Here is a 26,829-nt window from a genome sequence, read left to right as displayed (position 1 = left end):
CTAACAGCCAACTCTTACTCGATACTTGGACTAAATTAAAAACAAAAACCATAACGGCTCAAATACTGCATCTGCTTTGGCCACACTGATTTATTCGTTCGAACAGCTGACGGTTACTCGTTACTAGAAGAATTGTTTTAAACGTTTTGTGATGGACGCAAGCACAAAAATGTGAGAAATGATGTAAACAAATAGTTAAATCTAATATTTAAATTATAAATTAATTTTATTTAAATGCAGATTAGTTGTGGGCGATGTACGCGGTCGTTTCAAGCAGCTGTTTAGCAGAGTGGAGCAGGTTAACAAAAAAGCCGGTCCCTTTGAGATTTTGTGTTGTGTCGGTGACTTTTTTTGGCGCGGATAAACAAAACGAGGAGCTGATAGCATACAAAAATGGATTCAAACACAGTAACTACTATTTTACGCTTATATTAATGAAATGCATCTGTAGTACACATATTTTTGTTTATATAGTTACTGTGCCCACTTATATACTTGGTGCCAATAAGGAGGAGGACAACAATTACTTTGAGGACTTGACGGACGGAGAGATCTGCACAAATTTAACGTACCTGGGCAAGCGTGGGGTCTATACGTTGAGTAGCGGGGTCAAAATAGCATACCTAAGCGGAGTGGAAGCTGCGACAAGTGCCGCTAGCGAGCATGAGTTCTCTAAAGCCGATGTGCAAGCTGTACGCAATTCCTGTCTCGTCTCGAAAAGCTGTGCAACGGATTACAGAGGTGTTGATGTGTTGCTGACCTCACAATGGCCTTACGGCTTGCAGGAGAAACAGAATGTAAGCTTGTCATTTGGTTATACTATAGTACATATCTTAAACTTGATGTATTTTCGAAGGCGAATGCTTCCAAGCTGATTTCATTCTTGTCGCGCGAGATAAAGCCACGCTATCACTTTTGTGGTATTAATGGCACCTTCTACGAGTGTGCGCCTTTTCGTGTGCCCAAGGATGAGACTACGCAGTTTGAATTGTGTACGCGTCTCATCTCCCTGGCGGACGTAGGTAATGCAGTGAAGGCCAAATACATTTATGCGCTCAGTCTAAAGCCCGTGGATAAGTCACGTTTATTGGATCTGGTGCAGAAGACAACAGACGAAATACCTTGTCCATATATTAATTTGGATATGTCAGGGGTCGTCAAGAAAAATGAAACGGTAAGCTGGGAAACCTTTCGTAGAAATTGTTAATAAACTGACTTTTTTACAGTCTGAAAGTCAACAATACTTCTTTGATATGGACTCGAGTGGAAATCGCAAACGACGCGGCGAGGCTGGACAACGTGACAAGCGTCCCCGAATAATGCAAATTGATCAGGGTTAGTCCTGCGCTTATGCTTGCAAACATTTGTTAGTCTAATAGTTGTTTATCTTTGGCAGATAATTGTTGGTTCTGTTTGTCGTCGATCAAGGTGGAAAAACATCTCATCATAACAGTAGGTGAGCGATTTTATATTGCTCTGGCCAAGGGACCAATTAATAGCCATCACGTCTTAATACTTTCCACGAAGCATATTCCTTGTTCGGCGCAACTCAGCCCTGAAGATTGGGAAGAGCTGGAAAAGTTTAAGGGCGCTTTGAGGCAGCTATTTAAGAGTCTGGGGCAAGTTGTCTGCTTCACGGAACGACATTACAAGACATCCCATTTGATTATAGACGTGTTGGCTTTCGAAGAGGGTTACGCCTGGAAAATCAAACACAGTTTTGAAGTGAGTAATTTATTTATTTTCGTTAATAATCGAAAGCTCATGCTAATTGTTTATTATTTCTAGGACAAAGCGGAAGAGTTCAATTTGGAATTTGAAACGTTGCCAGCTTTGGATTCACCTAAAATGCTGCCAGAAATGGGTCCCTATTTTGTCGCTGAACTTCCCGACGATAGCACATTAATAACGCGACAGATGAAACATTTTCCATTGCACTTTGCAAGGTAAATTGAGTATTACAATAGATTGTGGATAATTTGTACATAATTTATAATTGTGTATTTCAGGGACGTTTTCTGCTCCGAGAACTTGCTGAACTGCGATGAGAAAGTGAATTGGAAAGAATGTCTGTTAGAGAAGGAGGAGGAAACAGCTTATGTGGAAGGATTTCGAAAGAGCTTTGCACCTTTTGATTTTACAGATGACGATTGATAAAAAGAGAACATGCGCAAATGCTTCGTAAAAAATGTCCTTTATACTTCATTTATAGACCAATAAACATGCACACAATCCGGTTAAGTACTAAACTACTATAATAATATTAATAAAGTTTCGTAAGTCACAATTTTATGCGCTAAGTTTACGCATCCCGTTGATATATTTTGTTGAGAATTTGCAGGAAAGTTATATGTGGCACACCGCGAGATGTTTGTTGTATGTGTGTTTTGATCATGTTGTAGCTTTCCTCCTCGAAGGTTGCATAAGTAGAGGGCAAGCTAAGCTCCTTGTACAGTTCCTTAACTCGGTCTACCTTAGCAGGATCTGCAAAAACCAATTCAGAGATAACTAACGGGCTTAACAACTATAGAATTTAATCTCAGCATACCGCTTTTGCCATAGCAGTCAATCATAATTTGTTTCTGCTCAGCGTTGGCCCGCTGCATGGCCACAACAGCGAGCCAGGAACACTTGTTGTCCTGTATGTCGGTGCCCACTTTGCCGGTGATCTCCGGGTTGCCAAAACAATCAAGGAAATCATCTTGCACTTGGAAAAAGTGGCCCATCTCCAGAACTATGCTTTTTGTTTGTCTAAATGCTTCGGGATCGGTGTAGCTATAAATCAGAATTGCTTTGTTATAGACTCGCATTAGGAACGTGATATATTTTGAAATGCTTACCCGGCTAAATGCATAGCAATGGCAAAGGGTAGATAGAATGTATAGTATGCTGTTTTGTTGTCAACAATCGCTTTATAGTTCTCCATGGTAAAGTTCGCGACACTTTTGTACGAGTTGAGTAAGTCGAGAGATTGTCCACAGGTGGTAATAAATGATATCTCATGGAATAGTTCCAACAGGGGAACATAGCATTCCAAATGACTAAAGTGTTGCTTTAGCAACAGGTAGATAGCATTCTCTATCATGAGGGCATCATTAATGGCTGTCAGGCCAACATTCTCCACCTTATGCCAGCATGTCTGACCCCTGCGAGTCGTGCTGTTGTCCATTACATCGTCGGACATAATAAAGAAACTTTGTAGCTATAATAGAAAAGAGAACTGTGAGATCATTCATAAAAAGGTGTTAATAAGTGTTACTCTATTTTACCATTTCAACACACCAACCCAGATACTGGGCCAGCTTGATATTCTCGGGGGTCAAGTCCTGGGGTTGCACGAGATTCTTGTAGGTGAGTACTGTCAATATGCCACGATTCTTCTTGCCTCGCGGCACATTGTATTGCAAGGCCTTGGCAAACCATTTAGCAGCATCATTGCAATTGTACGCCTTTGTCGCATTCGTAAGGTCGCGCACTACGTCTATTGTTAAATGGCAACCACAAATACATTCAACGGGAGTTTATTATTATCATGCTAATTATAAAGCAACAACAAAAATATAAAACAATTTGGACCTCACCAGGAAATACGGCCATAAAATCGCGGCTTTCATCTTTTGACACCGTGACTCTTGCTGCGATGGGAACAGAATGATTTTGAAGCGTCGATAATGCTCTGCAATGAAACAAATGATGCAAAACAATAGCATGTATTCTATTTTTAGCAAACTCTTCGCTTAGAAGTTGTTGGTGTTGTTTTTATTGTTGTTATTGCTGCTGCTGTAACAGCTGTTCTGGCCTACGTGACCGCACACTTTCTCTCTTAACGCCCCGCCCTCTCTTCTCACACAATAGCGAATCGAGTTGATAGCATACTAATGTAAACAAAGCATCGAAAGAATTTTTTAGAACTGGATTTACCTGGTTGTCTTTTTCAATTTTTGCTCGTTAACAATTTCTGTTGGCAATCCTCCAATGGTATCGACAGACTTTACTTCATCACTAGTTGAGATCATTCGGCGGATTGCAATGTTCGAAGCATTGAAAAGCCGCTGTTGCGGTAAAAACTTTTGCGCTAACTTAAACATTTTGTTTGTAAGCCAAGTAACAGTTATAACTGTTTATTTCAAGTTTTCAAATATTACAGCACGTTTTTAACAATTTTGTTATGAGTATCTGACGGTTTCCTTCGTTTTTAATCAATTTTATCCAGTGTAATTGCTTTCGTTTTCTAGTTACTTATAAATTGGCCTAGTAAATTACTGTTTACATTGATTTCTTTTGAAAAATGTTAAACAAATTGCGCACTTGACACTAATGTTTTCTAGTCGAAAGTCGAGGAATATTTGCTGTAGTGTGACTGCAAATTGAATTCCTAAATATACTTTTTAACGATAAGTCGAAAATACCGAATGCAGTTTACGGTCTCACTCTTGTACTAAAAAATTAAATTTGGCCCAAATTAGCATTATATCTTAATATTTAATATATAATATAATTTATAATATTTTAAAATTTAAAAACAAATTCCATAGAGAACCTTAAAGAACTTCTAGATCGCGTTTTCCAGGGCTACACAATGTAACGAGTTCATGCCAATTGCAATAGTGAAGAGACTCAACAAGAGACTTGCCACCACTAGTAAGTATGTAAGTTTCACCCATCCCTAATTCGCCGAAACGACTTTTGAGCAAGAAACTTTTTATTTGTTATTTTTTTGTTGGGATTCGCGTGGAAAACGTTGAAAAGCCCATCATGATGGATGAGCAACTCATTGATGAGGTGGCTCAACACGGCGTGATATTCAATCGTCAAAAGTATTATTTAAATGGCAGTGCCAGCGGTGGAAAGTATGAAACCAAGGACGAGGCTTGGCAACTTATTGCTCTCAAGCTGCGCACCGATGGTGAGCTTCAACTACATGTACACCATCTGGTTAAGTTCTAACAATTTACATTTTTTCAAACACAGTTGAAACGTGTAAAAAGCGTTGGAAGTACTTGCGTGAACGCTATGTGTCCCAACGGAAACAGGGCGATCCACCTGTCTACGAACATTTGTCCCGTCCATATTTAGAGAAAATGAAATTTCTGGATCAGCACATCCAGCCACGTAAATCGTATCGCAATGTGCCCAACTTTCTGACCTCGCCGCAATCAGCAAACAGTTCCAACTACAGCGAATATAATGTGGACTCCAAGTCGAATAGCTCACTCAAGAATATGTCACATTTTGGCGGCGCCACGCAAAATCATCATTATCATCAGCAGCAGCATCAGCAATCGTCGGAGCAACAGCAGCATACAATGAATGCGCTCAGCTCGGCAGCTGTCTCAGCACTGGAGAACGTAAATGGACAGGTGAAGATTGAGGCGGAGATTTTCAGAGATTTCGCTGCCGCAGTGGCGTCGCAGCAACTGCAACACATCTCCCAATCTCAAATGCAGCAGCAACAGGCGGCTGCAGTGGCAGCTGTCATGGCAGACTCTTCACAGGGCTACCAGGAGCCGTATCGAGAGAACAACGTCGGCATAAATGCTGCTCAGAACAGCGCTGGCAGCACAGGCGGCTTAACTTCGACGTCTTCCTCCATGAAATCGCCACTGTCATCACCACTGCCTGGCATTAGTTTAACTGGAGTGCAGGAAGAACAGGCGACGCCATCGGGCTCAGCTGCGGGCCAACAGCCACCAGTACATTCCTCTTCCAGTGTAGCTGGCATTGCCAACAATATGCAAGTGCAGGCGGCGCATGGATATAATCATAAGAGTAGCGACGATTTGCATTCCTCCACGTCGAGTGGTGGTAACTATCACACAAAGAAGCCTCGAGTGCAACTCAACTCGAATGGAGGAAGCTATGGCCAACATTCCGCGAACGGCGGCAACATGGTCAATGCCAATGGTAGCAGCAATCACTTTGGACACGATAGCGACGACGATTCGGATGACAACAGCGCTGCCCTAATGACACCACAGACAATGCTGCAACACGATAATCACTACAGCAATTCGGTCAACATGCAACGCAATGCTGCCAATGGAAATATGAGTGGCAACAACAGCAGCAATAATAACAACAACAATAATCAACAACAGCAACCACAGCAGCATCAGCAACATCAGAATATGTTTCCAGCAAATTCGGATTTCCTGTTTCAGCTCTATCAACAGCTGCCTCAACAGGCGGGCACTTCGCATGCCTCGAGCTTTGGAAAATTCCAAACGCCACCGAATCCTCCAAGTGTGCATCGTTCGTCGGAGCATTTGCTGGGCGAACTGGTCACCACAGAGCTGCTGAAGATGAGCAAGGACCGTCGGAAAAACGTGCAGAAGCGAATATTGGAAATACTTTTCTTTGATGATTAAACAATTCCGATTGTTTGGCCAGTATTAGAAATAGAGGAGACAAGTTACTTGTATATATACACCTAAAAACACACATATTTATTTGCATTGAATGAATAATATTGAAATAAGTTGGTAAGTTTAATGTTTTGGTATTTGATTTGTCGGCTTTTATATGTATGTAAAGTAGAGTTAATTCAGTTTTGGTCCGAGATCCCACCATGGCATTTGAAAAGTTGTCGATTCAACGCTTTCCATCTGTGCTAGTCATGAACAATTTATGTTGACCAACAACTCTCAGTGAAGATCTAAGTTCTACTATTTAAATGGGTTCATTGTGGCATACCTAGTATTGCCAGCCTAGTGTTAGGATAACAGAAATAAATACAGAAATACGCATGTAAATTATTTTTAATGTTTATTAAATTGTACACAAATATATTTGATTACAATTCGAACTAAATTAATGGTTGTTAGTTTTAATGCATAGTTAATGTTGTATAGCCATGGTAAGAACTGCTTCAAAAGTGTCCCTATGTCATCGTCTCGAAGCCGATGGTGTTAGTTAAGTTAACTGGCTTCCAGGCAAGGTCTACGCTATGATGACGCGGATGCTTGGGCTCATCGCAATTGCTCGTACAACTCGAGTTTGAATGCGTCTTATAATTATCAGCTGGGTCTACGATGAAATCGACATTATAATTTAAGTTTAAGACGTAATTTATGTTTGTAGCTTACCATATTGATGATCGTGGTCCTCGTCGCAGGCTCGTGGACAGAAGATAACCTTGACATCGATGGGCTCATACACCTTGAGTATCAGCTCCGGCACCTTCTCTGTGCCATAGTCAACGGTCGTGTCCGCTAATAATGAATTGGAATGATAGGAATGAGTCACTGGGTTGCTGGATTGCACATTAATGGGAGCTAGATGTACGGTTTGGTTCTGTGATTGGAGCAGCCAAGGTTTGTGGTTGACCGTAAGGATCTCTTGGTGTTTGGCTGCTGTGGGAGTTGTGGTTGTTGTAGTCGGTGTTGTAGCAGTGTTTTTTGTCACCTCTGATATAATTGTTGTGGTTGTTGTTGTTGTTGCTCTAGTGGTTGTTGGAGGTCTGCTGGTTGTTGTTGTGATGCTCTGCCGGCTTACCAGCGGCAAAAGAGTTGTTGTCAACTTAATGGCCTTTACCTTATGTAATTTTTCTTGAAGTGTATTCGTATTGATTGTGCCTTTGTGTGTGTTGTGTCTTGTCAAGCTATTTGCTGCTTTGCTTGATTTATGCTTGTTTGACCTTTCGCTAACCTCATTGAAGCTTTGCCTAAGAAATTCTGCTTTGGGCAGCTGCTGAGCCACTGCAAGATTGACTGCTTGAAAGGGGAATCTATCAGCTACTTGTGGTGGTGTTATGGCCTCGCTCGTTAACCCTTCGCTACTGGGCACAAAACCGCTTACGTTGCGAGTCACTTTATGCGTTGCCTTCTGCGGACTAATGACCATGGCTGGATGTATGGAGTGTCGCTTGGCTGTTGCCCCATTGCCAGCATTGACTGCTGGCCTAAAAGTATCCTGATTAATGGCAGTGTCACCTGCTGTGGCCTCCACTTCGCTGGAATAATCGTAGTCTTCGTCGTCATATTCCACATTGTGTCTATTGATGGCATTCGAATCGGGTGTCGTTGTGCCTATCGTGGTCTTGGGTGTGGTCCGAATGGGTGCCAAAGTGGTGGAGGCAATTAACTGTGTCACCTTATTGACTATGTGCCTCCTGGCTAGCTTCTGGCGCAGCATATTGATAAGCATGCTCTTTTGGGCACTCAAATCTTGGGTTTTATTCGACTCTTCGTCCTCCTCTGCGGGTTCATCGTTGGCATAGTCGGAATCCAGATAGTTGTCACTGTTATCAACTTCAGCAGTCACATTTCTCTTAACAACTGCAGCTGATAAGATTGTGGCATTGACTATAGCTGGAACTGGAACACTAGAACTTGTTTCCAGCAAGTCCCTGATACCCATTGTGGTATCTAATACAATGGGTGCAGTTCCTGTGGTGGTTTCCACTGCTTTTAATTCAATTATTGGTATGGTCGTCGGCATCGCTGTAGTGGTTGTTACTGGCAAGCTGGTTGGCTGAGCTGTAGTTGAATTTCCCATGGAAATGGTGGTGTTGATTAGCTCATTTCCTGCCACCATGTTGTCCTGCTCGTCTAGTTCATACTCGTTACTATCATAGTACTCTGATTCTTCTGATTGCGCAACTCGAATGGGCGGCACAGTCGAAGTTAAGGTGTGATTCACTGGCAACTTATTTATTGCCTCGGAAGTCTCAACTTGTTTAACTTGATTCATTGTCTCAGATTCTTTAACTTCCTTACCTTGATTCATTGCTAACTGTTTTGTTGGTTCACCATCTTCAAACTTCTTGACTGGATTCGTTGCCAATTGCTTGATTGACATCCGCAAGGACTGCGCTATAAAGGGCTTAGAGGTGGCCAGATTGTGTCGCGCCAGTTGGGCAATGGTCACCCTAGGACTGGACACTCTGCTAGCTGGCGTTGTCGATATAACCCTGAAGAGTTTCTTTAGGATGTGAGCAGCTGCTAGTGAGGACATTGTCGAGGGCTTTTTCAGCGGCTTTTGCGTTGTGGCTTTCACAGTGGTGCTTTGGGTCTCCTCGAGCTTCATATTTTGTAGAGATTCCCCTTCGGGCGCTGGCTCGTCATTGACGTAATCTAAACTGACCTCGCTGGAAATTAAATTGTGTGCCACAAGTGGGGACTGCGCCTCACTTTCCCTGAGCAAACGGTTTCTACTCGTTTTCGATATGGCAAATTGTGTTTCTGGTTCTGTGTTTTGATTGTTGTTGTTGTTGCTGATGTTGCTGTTGATATGTTGTTGCTGTTGTAACTGTGCTTGTTGTGGCTGTTGTTGTGGTTGTTGCTGTGGTGTGCATGCGAATTGTGTTTTTGTATCTGCAAATTGGGTGGTAGAGTGTAATCGAGTTTGACATGTGTTCATTGCCATTGCAAGTGTGCGCTCAAATTCGGTTTAATGGGACATACCTGAGTTGTGACACGGTGGCGGCTCTGTGGTTGTTACCAACGTCGTATTTTGGCCAGCAGTTGTCGTTGTTATCGCTGACGGAGTTGTCTTCGAGGTGGCCAATTGAGTTGTCGACTGTCTCGTGGTGCGAATTGTGCTCTCAGCTGTTGTCAGCTTGGTTGTCGTCTTTGATGTTGCTGCAGTTGTTGGACTAGCGCTGGGTGTTGTTCTTGTCGTTGTTGGCTTGGGAGTTGTTACTTTCGTCGTTGTTGATGGTTTGGGAGTTGTTACTGTTGTTGTTGTGGGCTTAGAAGTTGTCGTGGTAGTCGTTGGTGTTGTTGTTGGAGCTTTAGTCGAAGGTGTTGTTGGTTTTGGTGTTGTTGTTGTCGTTGTACTTTCTGTTGTCGTTGGAGCTTTGGTCGTAGTTGATGTTGTTGGTTTAGGCGTTGTTGTTGTCGGTTCGGTTGTTGGAGTCTTAGTCGTTGTTATTGTTGGTTTTGGTGTTGTAGTTGCTTTTGTGGTTGTTGTTGCTTTCGTCGTAGTTGTTGCTGGCTTAGGCGTTGTTGTTGGCGGTTCTGTTGTTGGAGCTTTAGTCGTAGTTGTTGTCGTTTTTGGAGTAGTTGTTGTTGTAGTCGTAGTTATTGATGTTGTTGTGGGTTTTTGAGTGGTTGTTGTCTTTGTTGTTGTTGTGGTAGGCTTTGGTGTAGTTGTTGTCGTCGTAATGGTAGTTGTTGTAGGTGCTTTCGTTGCAGAAGTCGTTGTTGATTTCACAGTTGTAGTGGATGCTGTTGTTGCTATTTTTGTGGTTGGTGCTTTCGTTGCAACTGTTGTTGTTGGTTTTTGAGTTGTTGTAGTTGTGGTTTCTTTTGTTGTCGAAGTTGTTGTTGGTTTCGGAGTTGTTATTGGTTTAGAAGTTGTTGTTGGGTTAGGAGTTGTTGTTGGTTTAGAAGTGGTTGTGGTTTTTTTTGTTGTCGAGGTTGTCGTCGGACTTGTTGTTGTTTGGTTAGGAGTTGTTGTTGTTGTTGGTTTAGGAGTGGTTGTTGTTGTTGAAGTTGTTGTTGGTTTAGGAGTGGTTGTAGTTACTTTTGTTGTTGAAGTTGTTGTTGGTTTCGGAGTTGTTGAAGTTGTTGTTGGTTGCGGAGTTGTTGGTTTAGAAGTTGTTGGTTTAGGAGTGGTTGTGGTTGCTTTTGTTGTCGAAGCTGTTGTTGGTTTCGGAGTCGTCTTTGTTGTCGAAGTTGTTGGTTTTGGAGTGGTTGTTGTCGAAGTTGTTGTTGGTTTAGGAGTGATTGTGGTTGCTTTAGTTGTTGAAGTTGTTGTTGGTTTTAGAGTTGTTGATTTTGTTGTTGGTTTAGGAGTGGTTGTGGTTGGTTTTGCTGTTGAAATTGTTGTTGGTTTCTGAGTTATTTTTGATGTTGAAGTTGTTGTTAGTTTCGGAGTTGTTTTTGGGGTCGAAGCTGTGGTTCGCTTTGGAGTGGTTGTTTTTGTTGTCGAAGTTGTTGTTGGTTTAGGAGTGGTTGTGGTTGCTTTTGTTGTCGAAGTTGTTGTTGGTTTCGGAGTTGTCGTTGTTATTGAAGTGGTTGTTGGTTTGGGAGTTGGTTTTGTTGTCGAAGTTGTTGTTGGTTTAGGAGTGGTTGTGGTTGCTTTTGTTGTTGAAATTGTTGTTGGTTTCTGAGTTATTTTTGATGTTGAAGTTGTTGTTAGTTTCGGAGTTGTTTTTGGGGTCGAAGCTGTGGTTCGCTTTGGAGTGGTTGTTTTTGTTGTCGAAGTTGTTGTTGGTTTAGGAGTGGTTGTGGTTGCTTTTGTTGTTGATGTTGTTGGTTTAGGAGTTGTAGTCGTTGTGGTTGTTGTTGGAAGCTTGGTTGTGGTTGTTGTGGTGGGTGGGTGACAAGGTGGGTTTGTCGTCTTAACTGTTGAAGGTGACGGTGTCAAGGTCGTTAGTTTCGTGGTCAGCTGTCTTGTGGTACGAATTGTGCTATCAACCGATGTCGTTTGCGAAGTTCCTCCGGTGGTTGGCTTTAAAGTTGTTGTTGTGGTAGTCTTGGATGTTGTGGTTGGTTTGGATGTTGTTGTAGTTGTTGGTTTCGGAGTTGTCGTTGTGGTAGTAGTCGGAGCTTTAGTTGTAGTTGTCGTTGTGGTTTTCGGAGTTGTTGTCTTTTCTGTTGTTGTAGTTTTTGTAGTTGATGTTGTTGTTGGCTTAGGGGTGGTGGGTTTCTGAGTGGTGCTTGTTGTCGTTGGCTTGCGAGTTGTTGTGGTTGGTATTGTGGGCTCCTCAGTTTGTGATGTTGTAATGGGAGGAAGGATGACAATTTTTCTATGCAAAACTTGTTTCTCGATAAGCGCAGGCTTTGGTGCCGGAACAAGGATGGGAGCCTTAGAAGCGGGCTTTGTTGGTTGAGTGGCATGTGTCGAGGAGGATTGAGTGGGGTATGTGTATTTCTTGTATTCGTATTTCGTAGTATCCTCTTGTGGCTTGGCTGTTGTTGGTATAATAACAATATTAACCACTGCCTCTTGCTCGGGGTTTTCCTTGACAAGACTGTGGGTCTCGGGTTTGTCGTAGCCATAGCCATAGCCATAGGGATACGAAGGATACTTCTTGGTGGGAGCTGCTGTAGTGGTTGTTGTCGTGGTTTCTGTTGTCTTCGGTGGCAGTATCACAATCTTGACTTGTGCATTCTCCACTTCAGAAGTTGGACTCTCTTTAGCTTCCGGCTCCGCTTCCAATTTCTCCTCGCGCACCGGATCGTATTCCTCCTCAAAAGTTGGCTCGGGGTTGCCATGTTGTGGCAGATAAGGATAGAAAGGTGCCATGGGAGCGTAGGCAAGCTCTGCTATGGGCACGTAGCTTTGGAAGTTGTTGTTGCGCCTAGGCTGACAAATCTTGCGTTCTGGATCGAAGCAGTTGTTTCCAGGACACCTAAGAAAGGATAATAAAAAAGATTAATATGCGGAATAAGCAGATTGGAGATTTATAACTCACTTGAAGCGTGTCTGCAAATAGTTGCCACTTGGTTGCAGCTTGCAGGTGTAGTACAAGGAACTGTCGGTGGGCGACACAAATGTGCCTTCCTCTGAGCACTCGGGGAACTTGAGTTCACAATTCTCCGGAATGTAGCTGCCATTGTTCGAGATTTCCGTGGAAGGACAGACATCACCAGGAATACATTTGCTGCTAATGGGCGAGAAAATTGTGCCAGATGGGCAACCGTACCATTCCAGTCTCAGATTCGCATCGCACTTGTAGTAGACCTTGCAGTCGTAGGCGTAAGGAAAGCGTCCCTCCTTGACACAATAAACAGGATAATCGGGACGCACACGCTGTACGCACTTGCCGCTACTCGAGTTGAAACGCTGTGGGGAATCAACTGATAAGTTAGGATTGACTTGGTTAAATACTGGCAGGCAATTACCTCTAAATTCGGACATTTGCTGAAGATCACGCAGTTGGGGCGACAGACATAATAATATTGCTGCTGATCCGGATGCGGCTTAATGCCGAGATAGTTACGAGAGCAGCGATTGTTCTAAAGGGAATCATAAAAGTCAATATGAATTAATAAGTTTCTTCTTATTTTTAGATTATTATCAATATCAGAAGTGACTCAGAAATTAATAAAAAGAATTCATAATAACACAGAAATATGTTGAATGCAATTCTTCCATTAGTAAAATGTTCAGAAGTTAATAAAATTAATTTGTTTAATATACCATAAACTTCACACATTACATATGTCTGATCCTAATAAACACGTGTTTCGTATTCTTGTAAGAATTAATTACTTTTGAAATATCAAATTAATTTTCTATCAATTTTAACGTATTTAATTTCTTTTAATTTTTCTAAATCAAGAATTATTCCTAACTTTGAACAAAGCTGCAAATATAATTTGAGTCAATTAACTTACGTAGTCGACGGCGACTGGATTGCCACCTCCAGGCAGTGGTTTATGTAGCCCATAGGCGTTGTCAAAGTAACTGCCAGGTGGACTGTAGATCAGTGGACGCGACTGGTAACCATAGGCATAAGGAGAGGGAGGTGGATAGGAGTAGGGCTGGGGATAGTAGGCATTGGGCAGCAGAGGATGAGGGTTGTATGCGCTCGGCACGTGCAGCGAGCGACCATAGGCCACAGCCACAACAATGGCCAGTAGCCAGATGCAGTGCATCATAGTAATCACTTGTCACTCAATATATCACGAATAAATCTTTATTTCCACTTTTCACTTGCACTTTTCCCGCAGCGCGTTTTTCACTAACTTCTCTTTTTTATCGCGAGTCCTTCGAGTCCTTTAATGCGCTTGGCTACGCGGTTCACTAGTTAGTGTGACTTGAAGCGATGGCGACGCGTTTAAATTGTCTCTGGTGCATCCAAGAATGTTGCATAATTTAAATGCCAATTGCACCGATGCGTGCTTTAAGTAGAAGAAACAATTGTCAGCTGCAGTCGCTGTCGCGGTCGCAGTCGACTTCTCAGTCGACGCCGCACAGAGCCCAAGAAAATAAGTAAGTGCAAAGAATACAAACAAAAATATAAACCGAAAAACAAAAATGTCTCAATTTTGTCTATGCCAATTCATGAGCGGTCTCCACGTGCGCTGCAAACCGGAAGAAGCAGCGCTGCACCAGCTTAAAACAGTTGCTCCAAAAATTCATGGCTAAAGCGAGCGATTTGATGGTCCAGAGCAAGACGGCAATAGCTATGCTGTAGATGACAGGTAGAAGAAAGCGAAGCCAAGCTTCCGTTGCGGCACTTTTTGTTGTCTTCGATGCATCGCATAGCATCGCATGAGTAATGGTTGTTTTCAGTTCTGGACGTGATCGATGACAATGTGGATGGCGATGCCGGAACAAGAATTGCGCAATGATTAAACCAAATGCTTCCATGCGGCCAGATAAAAACCAAACTTGGCCGATATCGTCAGTCGCTTTAGATGCCTTCGTTGGCATCTGCAGTTGAAGCTGGGACAGCATTCTACCAAGTTGTATTAAAGCTCTCAATATGGAGTATTAACTTCATTTAGAACTTCATTTATGATGGCTGTAAACTGCTGTAAATCATCATTGGCGATCATTCAGTGAATCGAGTTGTGATGTTCATTTGAGTTTTACTTTTGGTTTTTTGGTATTTACACGTAGGCGAGAATTACGCATCGAAATATCTTTGAGCTGTTTATTTTGGGCCCATTGCTAGTGCGTCTTTTAACACGTTCACAACTTTTTTGGGGCGGTCGATGCGGCACGAACTTTCGGCCCAGACACCAGACAAACTGTTTTTACATTCGCCACTTACATGCAATTATAAACAAGCTACATTATATCATAATAAGTGTAATCAAAGGGTTTTTACATAAGACCTAAATCAAGGCCAACAATTAAAGCGTGACCAACTTATGCAAATATCCCCAATTTAAATGGGGCTTGTGAGCAGGGCATATTGAATCGGGCTTGAAGAATTTATGGAACCCTTAATAATACTTTAGACCGGAAGCGAGAAATAGATTAGTTGAAAACGTGTATTCTACTGCGCTTAATGAATGTAACGTAATATTGAGTTAGTTATGTTCGTATTTACTATTTCGAACTGTTGCTATGGGAGTCTATCAATAAGTGAATATTAATGATTTTCTAAAATAAGGTGTCGGATTCAACAACCTCAATTGCTATATAAAAACTCAATTACGTCTTCCTTTTTTCTGAAGCGAAGAACGCCATTTCTTCTAAGTTAATTATAATAAGTTCAAGCACTGTATGGATAAGTTTAAGCTTTATTGCATTTTATATCTTAGTTGTATACAAATAATTGTGTGCATATACTATATGTTTAGTGTGTGGGTTTATTATGTTTTTTTGTTTCTGTTTAAATGCTTTGCTATGTTATTTTTTGGTTGCTTGTTTTAAATTAATAGATTCTTCTGTTTTAAGGCTTATGTCTAGGTGGATATCGATAGATATTTGTTGAGACCCATTGCGAAATTATCCAGAGGGGCCAAAGATACGCAGAGATACAGATACAAATGCAGATATGTATACGAGTATATCAATATCAATATAAGATTTGTATCTGCGAAAGTGTATGCAGCTTGTTAGGTGGCTTTCGGAACAGCTTTATGTAGATTATTTACAAACTAATCACAAGAAGACGAGCAAAATTCTCTTGTGCATACTTTAGACCTCTTGATTATCTTCCGACTCGGCGACCATGGTCAGACTTCGCAGCGATCTGTGTGGGTGGAGAAAAAAAGAACAATGAGATGAGTTTGGTTAATCAGCAATGTGAAACAATTTCATTTAATCGGAGAATGAGTGGAAACATTGAAATAGACATGCAGTTTTCGTGTTAGAAGAACGAACGAACGAACGAATTATTCAATTAGCTGATAAGGCTTATCATAAACAACACAAAAATCCCGCTCAGCTGAGCTGAAATCAGAGTTTTTTTATTCCCTGAAGCTGTCAGACGTGATTTGAGAGTCGAGATGAAATACTTGAGTTTTCTTATTGTTTTCGTAGTGCGCTTGTTAATCGTATTAGGCCAAGTAAAGTCGTGTAAGTAGAAGATTAGAATAAACAAATTATTAGTTGTCTAACTATTTTGTTCGATTTAGTTGGTGGCAATGAGTGGCCAACATTCACGGGTGTCTGCGAGCTGCAAGGTGATTGGTGCACCACCCAGTGCCAAATAGCAGGCGGAAGTGGTGGCAGGTGTAACAAGGTTAGGCTCTGCGTCTGCAGTCCACTCTAAGCATGTTATGTCAAAATGACAACAATAAAATATTAAAAAAAAAATATATATATATATATTTACAGTTACGCGCTGTGGCAATGGCAGGGGGATTCCTAGATAACATGAATATAAGTATGTCAAATGGAGTACAAAGTGAGTGTAATGGAGTGTTAAACACATGGGAGGAGATTACTTTACCTGGAGCGCTCAAACAGCGATGGATCGGTGTAGATAGGCTCACTGGGATCCTCGAACTGATGATTAGTATTACTGCCAGAGCGAATGGGATTTATAACCGGCAGCTGACACATGCGCGCCAGGTTGCTGCAAGTGGGGAGAGAAAGAGAAGAAGATTAGTAAACCAGTTCGAATGGACTACAAGTAGTTAAGCTTACCCCGTGGCAAAAGTCTTATGTAATGAGCCACCAAACATGGACATGTTAGTGCGAAATGCGTTCGAGCCGCGATTAGATGTGCTTTGATTATGTCCACTGCCTCCACCTGCTCCACCTGTTGTATTCGGCATGTGTCCAATTTCGGTAAAACGCTCGTGAGTGCGTATCGAGGAGTGTGAGTGTCCCAGCGAATGAATGGGCGAATTGCGGTCCACCAAACGGTTCTTCGACATAGATTTCCAGTAGCGTCTACCGAAAAAAGAATTTACTGATGAATCATGCCACTCCTAGCAAACTGTCGACCCCGCCCACTCACCTGTAGCCCAGACCAGCCACCAGCGTTATGCTAAACAGCAATATCATCAGCAGTATAATGGCTGTAATCAAGCCATGATACTCCGCGGGCGTCATGCAGACTGTTTCTACTGGAGCCACCAGTTTGCGTGGATACGATTCCTTTTCAATTTCCTCGCGCGTCTCAAAGACCTGCGGGAATCGTTAAGTTGTATATTATAGTGCTTAACACTGTTTAGTCGATTCTCACGCACCTCAATCATTTCCCGTACTTGCTCCGGTTCTTCGGTCTCCTTGGATTTTTCGGCATCCTGTGTGGCATTGAATTGACCTGCTCCTGGTGTTGCGCTCACTGTGGTACTATTGACCACAATTACCTCCTCCTCTACCGGTTGGTTTGTGTCCAGTTGATTCACGCCCTCAAGTGCTTGCGGTTCTGGTAACTCTGTTATATTCAAAGATCGACGTTTGCGTCCAAACGAGGGTTCTTGGCGTCCAGCGGGACCAGGACAATACGCTGGCTGGCAGCCTTCTCTGCAAGAGCGTACAGTAGCCTCAAAAACTAAGAAATTGGATTCAGGTATCTTGAAGGCATTGAAGCGTGCCTCGAGTGTGTCGCCATCGCGCAATTTGTCCAGCTCCGGGAAGACATAAGGATCGACAGGGCAACCGAAACGATCTATTAACTGTATGCTGCGACCAGAGTAGGGATCCCTAGCCACCACATTGGTGGCGAATATATCTGTGACATGATTATAACCATCCTGCGCCTCAAGTCGGAAGGTCAACGGATCACCCACAGCAATGGTTGTGGTGGGTCTGCCCTGGTAGAGAATACTCAGTCGCACCTTAGAGCTGAGCGTATTCTCGGCCGGCAAATACTCGATGGGAATGGGACTGCCCGAGCTGAAATTCGATAAGCGAAACATGTTTTGTATTAAGATCTACGTGTCATCAGTCTCATGTGTCATTTGAAACCAACCCCGCGCCGATGTAGCCAGAGCTGACAACTGCCTCGCCGGGTCCACGAAAGATACATGTGAGATTGTATCGCTTATCGCGACTTGTTTGTACATTGTCCGAAAATTGCACGACCACAATATTAGTCAGCGTATCGCCGTACTGTCAAAGAGAAAGAGCGATAAGAGATACGAGATAACGATCGATGATTAATGTAGCCATAGTTATAGCGTCATCTCTTACGCGTTGTGTGCCACAGTCGGGGTAGCCCTGGGGTCCGCTGATGCGCAGCACATTCACTGTACCGCCATTGCCGCGGAAGAAACAGCGATCATAGAAACCATACGTGTAGATCCGTCCCAGAAAACCCTCAGGTGTTCGTATAGTAAACTCCATGCCTTCCTCATTGCATGTCTGGGTAACTGTACACAAATAGCACAAATAACAATATAACAAATAGCAGAGCAATTAGTCAATTGTCAATTGGCATGCGAGCCATGGGCTATTAGCCAAAAGATTAGTTACCATCCATGCATTCGCCATCGCTGCGTCCAATGCTGCGCTCGTAGAAATCATAGTTGGAGGCGTCGAAAGAGCCTGGATCGTGTATGTCCAATTCCCGCGAGTCTCTGTCGCTCAGCTCACAGTTGGGCGACTCTCGATCCCGTTCGCGTTCCCGTTCACGATCTCGATCGCGGTCTCGGTCGCGATCATCGTAGCTGGAGGCAGTGTCTCTGTAAATTGAATACACAATTGCATTCTTAGCTTGCACTTGTAGCTAGTATTTATCGCGCATCTTTGTCTCGAACCTGTAGTTAAAGCTGCGGCACACAAAGTCCCTGGTCTCGATGCACTCTCGTTCGCATTGTATCAGGCTTGGCACGATCAGTGCCCGTCTTACAAAGTGTCGTCGCATTTTGTGTCTGGCCGCAATCTGCTTGAAGTTGTCACTCTCCTCGCAACGGGTGATGGGCGGTCGCGGTGGACCAGCGCCTCCACCAATTCCCACATGGGAGCCGCCACCATACGGTGTGGGCGGATGCGATAGACCCAGTCCGAGGCCAGGTAGGGGCAGGGGACGATCATCGAGACTGCCACCGCCTCCAACGCCACCGTAGGGGCGATTGAAAGGCGTGTCGTAACGCCCATAGGGGCCACCTGGCAGGGGTCGTCGTCCAGGCGGTCCATCGTACTCCCTATCGTATGGGCCAGGCGCAAATCTATCGCCATAGCGTTCCTCGTAGTCGTAGTCATAGTATGGTGGTGGGCGATCTAAGCCTAAGACAAATTTATTAAGATTAAAATATGTAAATCAAATATTTATGGAGTAATCGCATTGATCGCAGAGTGGGCACTAAAAGTATGCAGCTGGGTTCTGCAATAGGAGAACAAATTTAAGCTCATTTTTAAATCGATGTGGTTACACTGGTACGCTTTGCAATGAAAGCTCCAGCTGCAGTGAATGACATTTTTAAAATGTATAATATATGGATTAGAACAGTTATAGCTGTCAAAGCTATTCAATTTTTAAGCTTTGCGCTTGTTAGTCATTAAAGCAAGAGCTTTACTTTGGTCGATAAGTTTTCAATGTAAAAGAGTTTTTCTATGTAAGACGAACTTCCTCTTTATACAAATACTCAATGGGTGATGTTTTCATATGTACGAGTATAACTTCTATAGCCAGATAATTAGAACTAAGTCTACCTAAATTTATTATTATAACAATACTATACAATACAGCGGAGGAAAGCAAGTGTAAAAAGAAATGAAAAACACTTTTCTTTATTATTGACCTGTGATATTAAAAGAAAACGATTCTATGGATGCCATATTCACTGGGCAATCAAAAGGTTGACTTTATGACAACAAATGTAGTATTTATAAAAAAAATCTGTTGAATTACTATGATATTCAAAAGATATGTTCAAGTCCAAACGCCCATGCGATCAGTCACTAGGTAATACCATTGATCTTCATGGTAACAAGGTACTATTGGTTGCGCATTGTTTACTGTTAGCGGTGATCAGAATTGTGGCTAGTCGGATTAGACTGGTAGTTGTATTAGTGTGAGCTACTTACCGGGGCGTCTGCCAAGATCGCTGCCACCTAGGCGATTACCATACTTGAAGATGTCGATCGGATACCGCTCGTTACCTACAGGGAAGCGGTTCGGAGTGGAGGCGTACTTGCTGGCGCTGCCAGTGGGTGCTAAGGGAGCGGGTGGATAACGTTTGGCCGATTCGGGTTCTGGGCGTCGGGCATTGTGCACGATATCATCATAACGTCCAGGTGGGGCACGTGAATCTGGCGCATAGGGATATCGAGAGGGATCCATAGAAGAGGGACGATAACGTCTATCCGGGAATATGCTGTCAGGAGCATCGCGACCAGTGTAGCCACCAACAGGATCTCGACTAGGTGGATATCTTGCTGGATAGCGACTGTCATATCGATTGTCGCCGTATCTGCTGCCACCTCCACCACCACCTCCATAGCCATAAGGTCTATAAGGTGCATCATCATCAATGGGAAAAGGTCGCGTGTGGGGCAGATCACTGGGCAAAGAGTTGTCGTTGATGGCTGGATAAGGCAAAGGTCGATAAGGCAAACGATCACGATCCCTATCTCGATCCTGATCCCTATCCGGATAGCGACGGTCTCCATAACGATCTGGTGGATAGCGTTCTGGATAACGATCACGATCACGATCTCGATCCCTATCGCCATTGACACCCATGGGATACCGATCTAATAAGTTGCGTTGCAGCGCGACAGGTTAGTTAATTAATTAGTTAATTAGTTGTCAGTATCGAGCAGTGATTAGGTATAAAGAGTGACATTAAAGGGTTAAATTGATCAGTACCCATTGCCATACATCACTTACCATATTCATCGGGATAACGATCATAGGGTCTGCCGTAATCGTTGCCACCTGGGCCTGGGTACCGAGAACCGGGGCCACCATAACGATCTGGTGGATAGCGATCACGATCACGGTCACGATCTCTATCGCGATCACCATAACCATAAGGATAACGATCTGTTGACCATGTTCAAAGCGTTAAAATGCTTGTAAACAATTAATGTATGCTTCGTTGATCTTACCATATTCATTGGCTGCCACGTCGGGATAGCGATCGTACGGTCGACCATAGTCAATGCCATCGCCAGGTGGTAGGCGGTTGCTGCCACTGCCTCCATTTACTCCCCCTGGTCCACCATGTTGTCCAAGGCTGGAGCCAGGTCCGCCCACGCCAGAACTCGATGACCCCGGTCCATAGCGATCGTCGTGCTTGTTAGGCTGTCTCCAGTTGCTGCCTGACTGATCACCGGGTCGCTTGGGATCGCTGCCACTGTGGCTGCCGTCGCCATCGGCGCCGCCGCCCACAACGTTCACTGTGGAAGAGAAATTACGAACGACTCCATTAGCTGCAGAAACAGCAATAACAACAACAGCAGCAGCAACTGTAATGGTTGTTTGGCCAAGCCACTTACACATTAGATTCTCATAGTAATCATAATCAGCATCGTATATAATGCGCATGCCATCCTTTTGATTGTACCGACTGAGGCGACAAGTACGAAAACGATCGCTGTACACCGCAGACCTGCAATTTGTTGCACGATTGCCACAGAGAGACAGAGAGACAGAGAAACAGAGAAAGAGATCAGATCAGTTGCGGATCATAAAGTGGTCCGTGGGTTGTTCGATTTTCAAGTTGAAGTGGAGAACACAAAAAACGAGTACTGCAAGCTGACAACGGCAATGGAGCAAGCACTGTGGACCAAGAACGCACCTGCATTGGAAGCTCGTCTGGCGAAGGCATTCGTCGAGGCACTCGCTCAACGATCGTCCCGTGATCTCAGAGTGAAACTCGCCGCCGAGACGCGAGTTGCGGTAACGCTGGAATGCTGTATCTGGCCGACGGCCGCTTGAGAAGAGGTGCGAGGTAACTGAGTTATCTGGATAATCGTTGGCGCGTTCTGCAACGGGAATCAATGTGAGAATGGCAAAATGGGCAGAAGCAGCCGTTGTGCACTGTAATCTCGCTGTCGTTATGTCCGACAAAGTCCCCAGTCGAAGACGAAGTCGTAGTCGCAGTCAAAGAGTCTTTTCGACTCTGTGTCCTCAGTCTGGCTCAATGTTTGAGTGGTCAGCGTTTAATGGTGCACTTAACGCTGTGTCTGCCTCCGTTCTGGTCTTCTTTGGTCTACATTGGGTCTCGTCTTGTCTTGTCTTGTGATGTCTTCTCTGTCCTGGGGTGCTGTTACTGCAATTGAGGTAGGCGCTAACTTGCGGTAGCCACTTACGATTATCGAGGCACACAAGATCATAAAAATGATGTGTGGGGCTGGAACTGATGCTAATGTCATCCTTCTGCGAAATGGAATCCTCCTCAGACAGTATGCACTGTTTGCTTTGATCATCAAACTCCACCGAACGGCAAAAGTATCTGCAATGCAAATGGAAACGAACCAAGCCATTTTGTGATTACAACTAATGAAGCAGAATCTAAGAGTGGGACAGTGATTACTTCTCGGCACGCAGGCACATGGTCTGGCACTCCTCCAGTGTCATGTTATTAAAGATGTCCACTTCAAAGGGACCGCCCAGGCGTTTATTTTCCTCCTTCACAAAGACCGCTAGACCATCGCAACGTCGCTCAGCTGCAGAAAGAAGATGAAGATGATTGAACGTAGAGTTGTTTAAATGAGTTTTCATTCCGTTATAAATGATATGAGTCAGACTTGCCATTCAAGCACGTATTCTCCAGATAGTCTGAATTGGGATCATCCTCCATGAGCTCCGGATGTGTGCGTCGTGTGAATCTGCTAAGCGTACAGGAGCGCATCGTGGAATCAAAGTTGGCAGAGCGACACACAAATGAGAACTCATTCAGGCACTTGTCCTCACAGTCCGAGCGATTGGCGGCTGTTATCTGTGTGTTGAAGGTAAAGACAACATCCCAATTACACAAAGGCCACAGATAAGAAAACGACTTTCAAGTGTGGTTGACTGGCAGATACCCGCTATATTAACAAATAATATACATATTTTCCGACTAACAAATATCTTTTAGGCCACCTTCCATTTCGTGTTGGGTGTGTTTTACTGGGGAAAAGTGGGCGTAATTAAATTGCAGCACAAGCTTATTACACTTAGGGAGGAGCATTGTCACTCAATTTGTTGTTGCCATAGTTTCAGAGAAGAAATTGTTCATATAAACGGACACAGAGACCGACAAACACTCAGATGCTAATGGAAGTCGAAAATGCCTCTTGTCTTAATTCGGATTACTACTAAGCTGAAACAACCATCTACCGTTTGCGTATTGGGTACAAAAAACCAATCAGAGTTGAATATCACTCACCTCCTTGATGTCGCTGATGGGCAACTTGAGTTTCTTGCGCGGATGCCGTTCAAACACATAACGTCGACTGGGACACTCACGCTCCGGGCGGCTAGCTGTAGTTTACAGAGAGATTTTAAAGTTTCCATTTCTGGAGCTGTCAACACCCACAACACACAACTCACATGTCAGGCAGATCTCGTTGAAGTGCACGCTGTTGGGCACCAACATCAAGCTGCCAATACCCTCGGGACCCGCCTGTTCCGATGTCAGATAGCAGAGTGATTCCTCGTACTCTGAGGTGCCACCAAACGAAGTGATTCGACTGCCAGGCTGAAAGTCAAAGCTGGTGCAAGTGCGCACCAGATTATTGGTGCCAGTGCGATCACGCAAACATAAATCCTGACACTTCTCCAACACCCGGAATGGAGGGGCTGTATCTCGCACCACATCGTCATCGTAGCCCTGTAATTGCTGGTTGGGCAGACGCTCATAGAGCACGCGTCCTAAGCCATTCTTGCAGGTGGTTTGAGCTGGGACATGAACCAATTGTCAAGGTACTGTTTAAAGCATATTTAATATATAATATAAACTTACCAGAGCTCTGGGTAAAGCTGAGGCTGGCTAACGTGGCCAACAGAACTACGCGTAGTCCCAGCTGGGCCAACATGTTCTCCCTTTCTGATTTCGCTTTTTTCCAATGGAACAACTTTAACGCGGCATTATTAGCACCGCATTGAAAGTTTTCAATCGCGTGTTTTGGATTGCGGCTATGGAAATATGATCACAGACATGAGTTCACGTATCTATTCGAAATAATCAAATGAGTTGATAAGCTAGCCAAATTACTAGATGACAATGTCGACCTCAATAGTGATAAAATGCCTAGCACCCCCTTTCCTCGAAATGAGATGGAAAAGTCACATGAATTGTTAAATATTTGTGAGTATGAGTAGGATAGTTCGAGTACCCATAGTCATACTCAAACTCAAACTCGCATCATAATGTGCACAATGCGTAACGCGAATTTGGATCATTAAACTAAAAGCCAACAAAGCTGCGAGCTACGTGTAGCTTTGCTCATATCGATCCACAACTCCGGATGTTGCTTCCGGCTTATTGTCCAACGAAAGCTATTTATGTTTAGAATAATCACAATAGTACGAATTGAGTTTGCCTAGAAAAATACACACACAAAAAAAAAAGAAAAACTCACTAAGCTCTCTCGCATTGACCTCAAAGGGTTCGGCTGTACCATGGAAACTCGAATTTTTAATTAGTTTGCTTTAACGACTTTCGCAAATTGTGAAATTAAAATTATAATATAAGTTGGCAAATTTTGTGTGTGTAAAATATTCATGTTCGAGATTTTTACAAGGAGAGATATTATGGTTTATTATAATATTGTAGGTTGAATTGGAATTTGAATTATTCACAATCTATATTATTCTCATAAAATTCTAGCCTTTGTTTTCTTTTATTTTTATTTTTAATTTTTAAAACGAATTTCGAGTCCTTAAAATCTGGGAGTATTATTATTAATTTCCTGTCTACAAATTATAACTTTTCCTTGATATTTTGTTTTAATTTATTGTCTAAGCAAATTGTGTGATTTACATAAGAGTTCAAATATATTGAATATTATTATTATTCAGATATTTTATTTTATGTTATATATTTTATTTGATTTTATTACACACTTAGCACTTTGCATAGTTTTGTTATATAATTTTGATTTCATTTTTTGCTTTCTATATTCTGTTAATCTTTATTAAATTTTTTTAAAACCCAAACATTTATTTTTTCATTGTTAAACTCAATTTTTTTTTTTAGCACTTTTAATAAAATGTGTTAGTCAATTATCCTTAAGGACAACACGTTTCAATTAAAATAACTTTTTTGCTTAACACAATTATTTATTTCACCTTTTTTTTTAACACCGTTGGTTATGCAAGGATGTTGAAATGTATTTAATTGATGTAATTAATTGAGGATATAAATGAACGATTTGTTTGCAACCGATAGCACTAAACACTCAATTATTTGTAAATTAAATAAAATTGTCGCCGGCTGGATAATTCCGGGACCGAAACCTGACCGATCGTTAGAATATTTTGCGACAAACTGAATGCGTTGATGTCCAACAGACTTCAAAAGTGTGGTGTTTGGGCTGCAATTGGATGGCTGAATTGTTGGTCGGTGATCGCGGTGGTCGGCGATCGGTGGTCGGTACATTACCCCATTAAGAGTACCATTAACATTAGCGGGGGCAGCAGTGCCAATCCATGGCAACTGCCAACAAACTCCAGCAGCAACAATGGACTGAAAGAGGAATTAATTAGATGTGGAGACAACAACAATAATATGTAGAACAATAATAACAACAACAACAAAAAAGAGAGAACATAAAGTTCTAAATACGTGAATTTCAATTCAAATGTTAATCAATTCAGCGAGTAAAGCACAAAACTCCAGCAGACCAAAGTTGACAAAAGCCCACCACACACACATAGACACACGCAGAAACATTCATGGGTGTGGTGAGGTATTGGGGGTTGCAAGCATGTGTGTGCGGCACAGGGGCAAGGTGCGATTGCGAGTGCGTGTGCTTGGGTCGGGTCGGGAAGGGACGGGAATGGGTTGGGACGGAACGGTTCTGCCTCGATTCGGCCCCCGTTCTGGCCCAATGTGCATGGAACATTGAACGCTAACTATAATGACACCTGTGGGCGTAGCATTCATCGTGGCAGCATTCACTTGAATTCGAATTCGAATTCATGGACACTCACACTCACAATCCGAGTACTCTTTTTTCCCCAGTGCTTGTGAAGGGCATCCACTCAACAACTAAACGATTGCCGCTCCCGCGCCGCATTGTCTGCTGCAGATGATGGCAAACCAAAAACTAAATCTGAATCTGAATGTAAATGTGAATGTGAATGTGAATGTGAATGCGCTTCACGTCTGAATAAGTTCGAGGCTGGCTCCATCAAGCAGCCAACCCATCAACCATCAGCAACATCAACGGTCATCGGCTATTGCAGAATATTTTAAATACTACTTCTGCTCTTTGGGTTGCACCTGTCGCCATTGGGTGTATGGTGTGTGTGTGGTGTGTGGGCGCGGCTGAACTTTAATGAGCTGAAGGCGTGCCTCGTTGCCATGCAGATTAAGTGGGTGCAACAACCTCCAACTTCATTTAATAACAATTGTTTAACTGCCTGTTACTGGATCAACTTTAATAGGTGCTGATCTTGAGACACAGCTTAGCAGGAACTAACAGAAATCTGGCAAACCAACTCCTCAATTCCATCCTAGTGCCAACTTTCGATTCCGTTGGAGATTGGTGAAATCGTCAATAGCCTAATAAATTTTATTTGGCCAAAATGCGAAAGCAATAGACTTGGAATTATATGCTGTAGGCTAATCCAGTCGGTCCATGAGTCACACTTATCAAATAAATAGATCTAGTTAGTATATTTTCCATTCGACTAACCCCAATTAACGAGACAACATCGATGACATTGTGGCGCCCATAAATTGCACAAGCGACCAACACGAGAAGGAATCTGAGACACAACTAACACATGGCAACAAGTTGGAGGCACTTGTAAGCAACATTCTCAACAAAGTCGAAATTTGCTGTTGGCTTTTACAACATTGCGATAGTTAGTTTTGACCAAGATCGAGTTACTTTTCGTGTGTAGCTGGTGCGAAGCAA

General features: G+C 43.0%; 6 protein-coding genes across 9 annotated transcripts; 3 read left to right on the top strand and 3 right to left on the bottom strand.

Annotated features, from left to right (window-relative positions):
- The first annotated feature begins 136 nt into the window (after positions 1–136).
- Positions 137–2,705, top strand: LOC132793355 (CWF19-like protein 1 homolog). Its single transcript, XM_060803238.1, is given in 9 exon segments — positions 137–171; positions 241–346; positions 348–408; positions 475–797; positions 857–1,174; positions 1,227–1,335; positions 1,397–1,725; positions 1,789–1,946; positions 2,010–2,705. Coding segments are annotated over 9 exon segments (1,569 nt in total). The 5' UTR covers positions 137–151; the 3' UTR covers positions 2,155–2,705.
- LOC132793357 (farnesyl pyrophosphate synthase) lies at positions 2,176–4,343 on the bottom strand. Its single transcript, XM_060803240.1, has 6 exons — positions 3,922–4,343; positions 3,582–3,676; positions 3,270–3,481; positions 2,841–3,202; positions 2,549–2,775; positions 2,176–2,484 (listed from the first exon to the last, which is right to left on the bottom strand). The coding sequence occupies exons 1-6, from the start codon at positions 4,086–4,088 to the stop codon at positions 2,303–2,305; spliced, it is 1,245 nt and encodes a 414-aa protein (XP_060659223.1). The 5' UTR covers positions 4,089–4,343; the 3' UTR covers positions 2,176–2,302.
- A 299-nt stretch (positions 4,344–4,642) lies between these two features.
- LOC132793356 (putative uncharacterized protein DDB_G0277255) lies at positions 4,643–6,806 on the top strand. 2 transcript variants are annotated; one of them, XR_009633114.1, is made up of 3 exons: positions 4,643–4,906; positions 4,972–6,482; positions 6,538–6,806. XR_009633114.1 is itself a non-coding variant. In XM_060803239.1 (2 exons), exons 1-2 carry the CDS (start codon positions 4,756–4,758, stop codon positions 6,366–6,368), a joined length of 1,548 nt encoding a protein of 515 aa, XP_060659222.1. In that variant the 5' UTR covers positions 4,643–4,755; the 3' UTR covers positions 6,369–6,806. The 2 variants fall into 2 exon arrangements, 1 of the variants encoding a protein (XP_060659222.1); XM_060803239.1 differs by having other exon boundaries at positions 4,972–6,806.
- On the bottom strand, positions 6,775–13,683 carry LOC132793353 (mucin-2). Its single transcript, XM_060803236.1, has 6 exons — positions 13,290–13,683; positions 12,795–12,908; positions 12,365–12,735; positions 9,405–12,301; positions 7,086–7,211; positions 6,775–7,026 (listed from the first exon to the last, which is right to left on the bottom strand). The coding sequence occupies exons 1-6, from the start codon at positions 13,551–13,553 to the stop codon at positions 6,881–6,883; spliced, it is 3,918 nt and encodes a 1,305-aa protein (XP_060659219.1). The 5' UTR covers positions 13,554–13,683; the 3' UTR covers positions 6,775–6,880.
- Positions 13,684–15,134: 1,451 nt separating this feature from the next.
- On the bottom strand, positions 15,135–26,623 carry LOC132791494 (uncharacterized). 3 transcript variants are annotated; one of them, XM_060800436.1, is made up of 21 exons: positions 26,605–26,623; positions 23,706–23,878; positions 23,294–23,641; positions 23,130–23,224; positions 22,511–22,697; positions 22,293–22,425; positions 22,069–22,211; positions 21,555–21,741; positions 21,253–21,365; positions 20,863–21,153; positions 20,642–20,797; positions 19,837–20,505; positions 18,567–19,035; positions 18,283–18,491; positions 18,001–18,179; positions 17,780–17,919; positions 17,052–17,703; positions 16,820–16,989; positions 16,504–16,752; positions 16,307–16,432; positions 15,135–15,604 (listed from the first exon to the last, which is right to left on the bottom strand). In XM_060800436.1, the coding sequence occupies exons 2-21, from the start codon at positions 23,776–23,778 to the stop codon at positions 15,550–15,552; spliced, it is 4,644 nt and encodes a 1,547-aa protein (XP_060656419.1). In that variant the 5' UTR covers positions 23,779–23,878; positions 26,605–26,623; the 3' UTR covers positions 15,135–15,549. The 3 variants fall into 3 exon arrangements, with proteins under 3 accessions (XP_060656419.1, XP_060656420.1, XP_060656421.1); XM_060800437.1 differs by lacking the exon at positions 26,605–26,623 and adding an exon at positions 16,190–16,221; XM_060800438.1 differs by lacking the exons at positions 15,135–15,604; positions 19,837–20,505; positions 26,605–26,623 and having other exon boundaries at positions 16,303–16,432.
- On the top strand, positions 15,813–17,870 carry LOC132791495 (uncharacterized). The gene is made up of 2 exons (XM_060800439.1): positions 15,813–15,930; positions 15,990–17,870. Exons 1-2 carry the CDS (start codon positions 15,861–15,863, stop codon positions 16,124–16,126), a joined length of 207 nt encoding a protein of 68 aa, XP_060656422.1. The 5' UTR covers positions 15,813–15,860; the 3' UTR covers positions 16,127–17,870.
- Positions 26,624–26,829: the final 206 nt, after the last annotated feature.

The sequence above is a fragment of the Drosophila nasuta genome, chromosome 3 (assembly GCF_023558535.2).
Source record: "Drosophila nasuta strain 15112-1781.00 chromosome 3, ASM2355853v1, whole genome shotgun sequence".
Lineage (NCBI taxonomy): Eukaryota > Metazoa > Arthropoda > Insecta > Diptera > Drosophilidae > Drosophila > Drosophila nasuta.
This window is presented reverse-complemented; position numbering and strand designations above follow the sequence as displayed.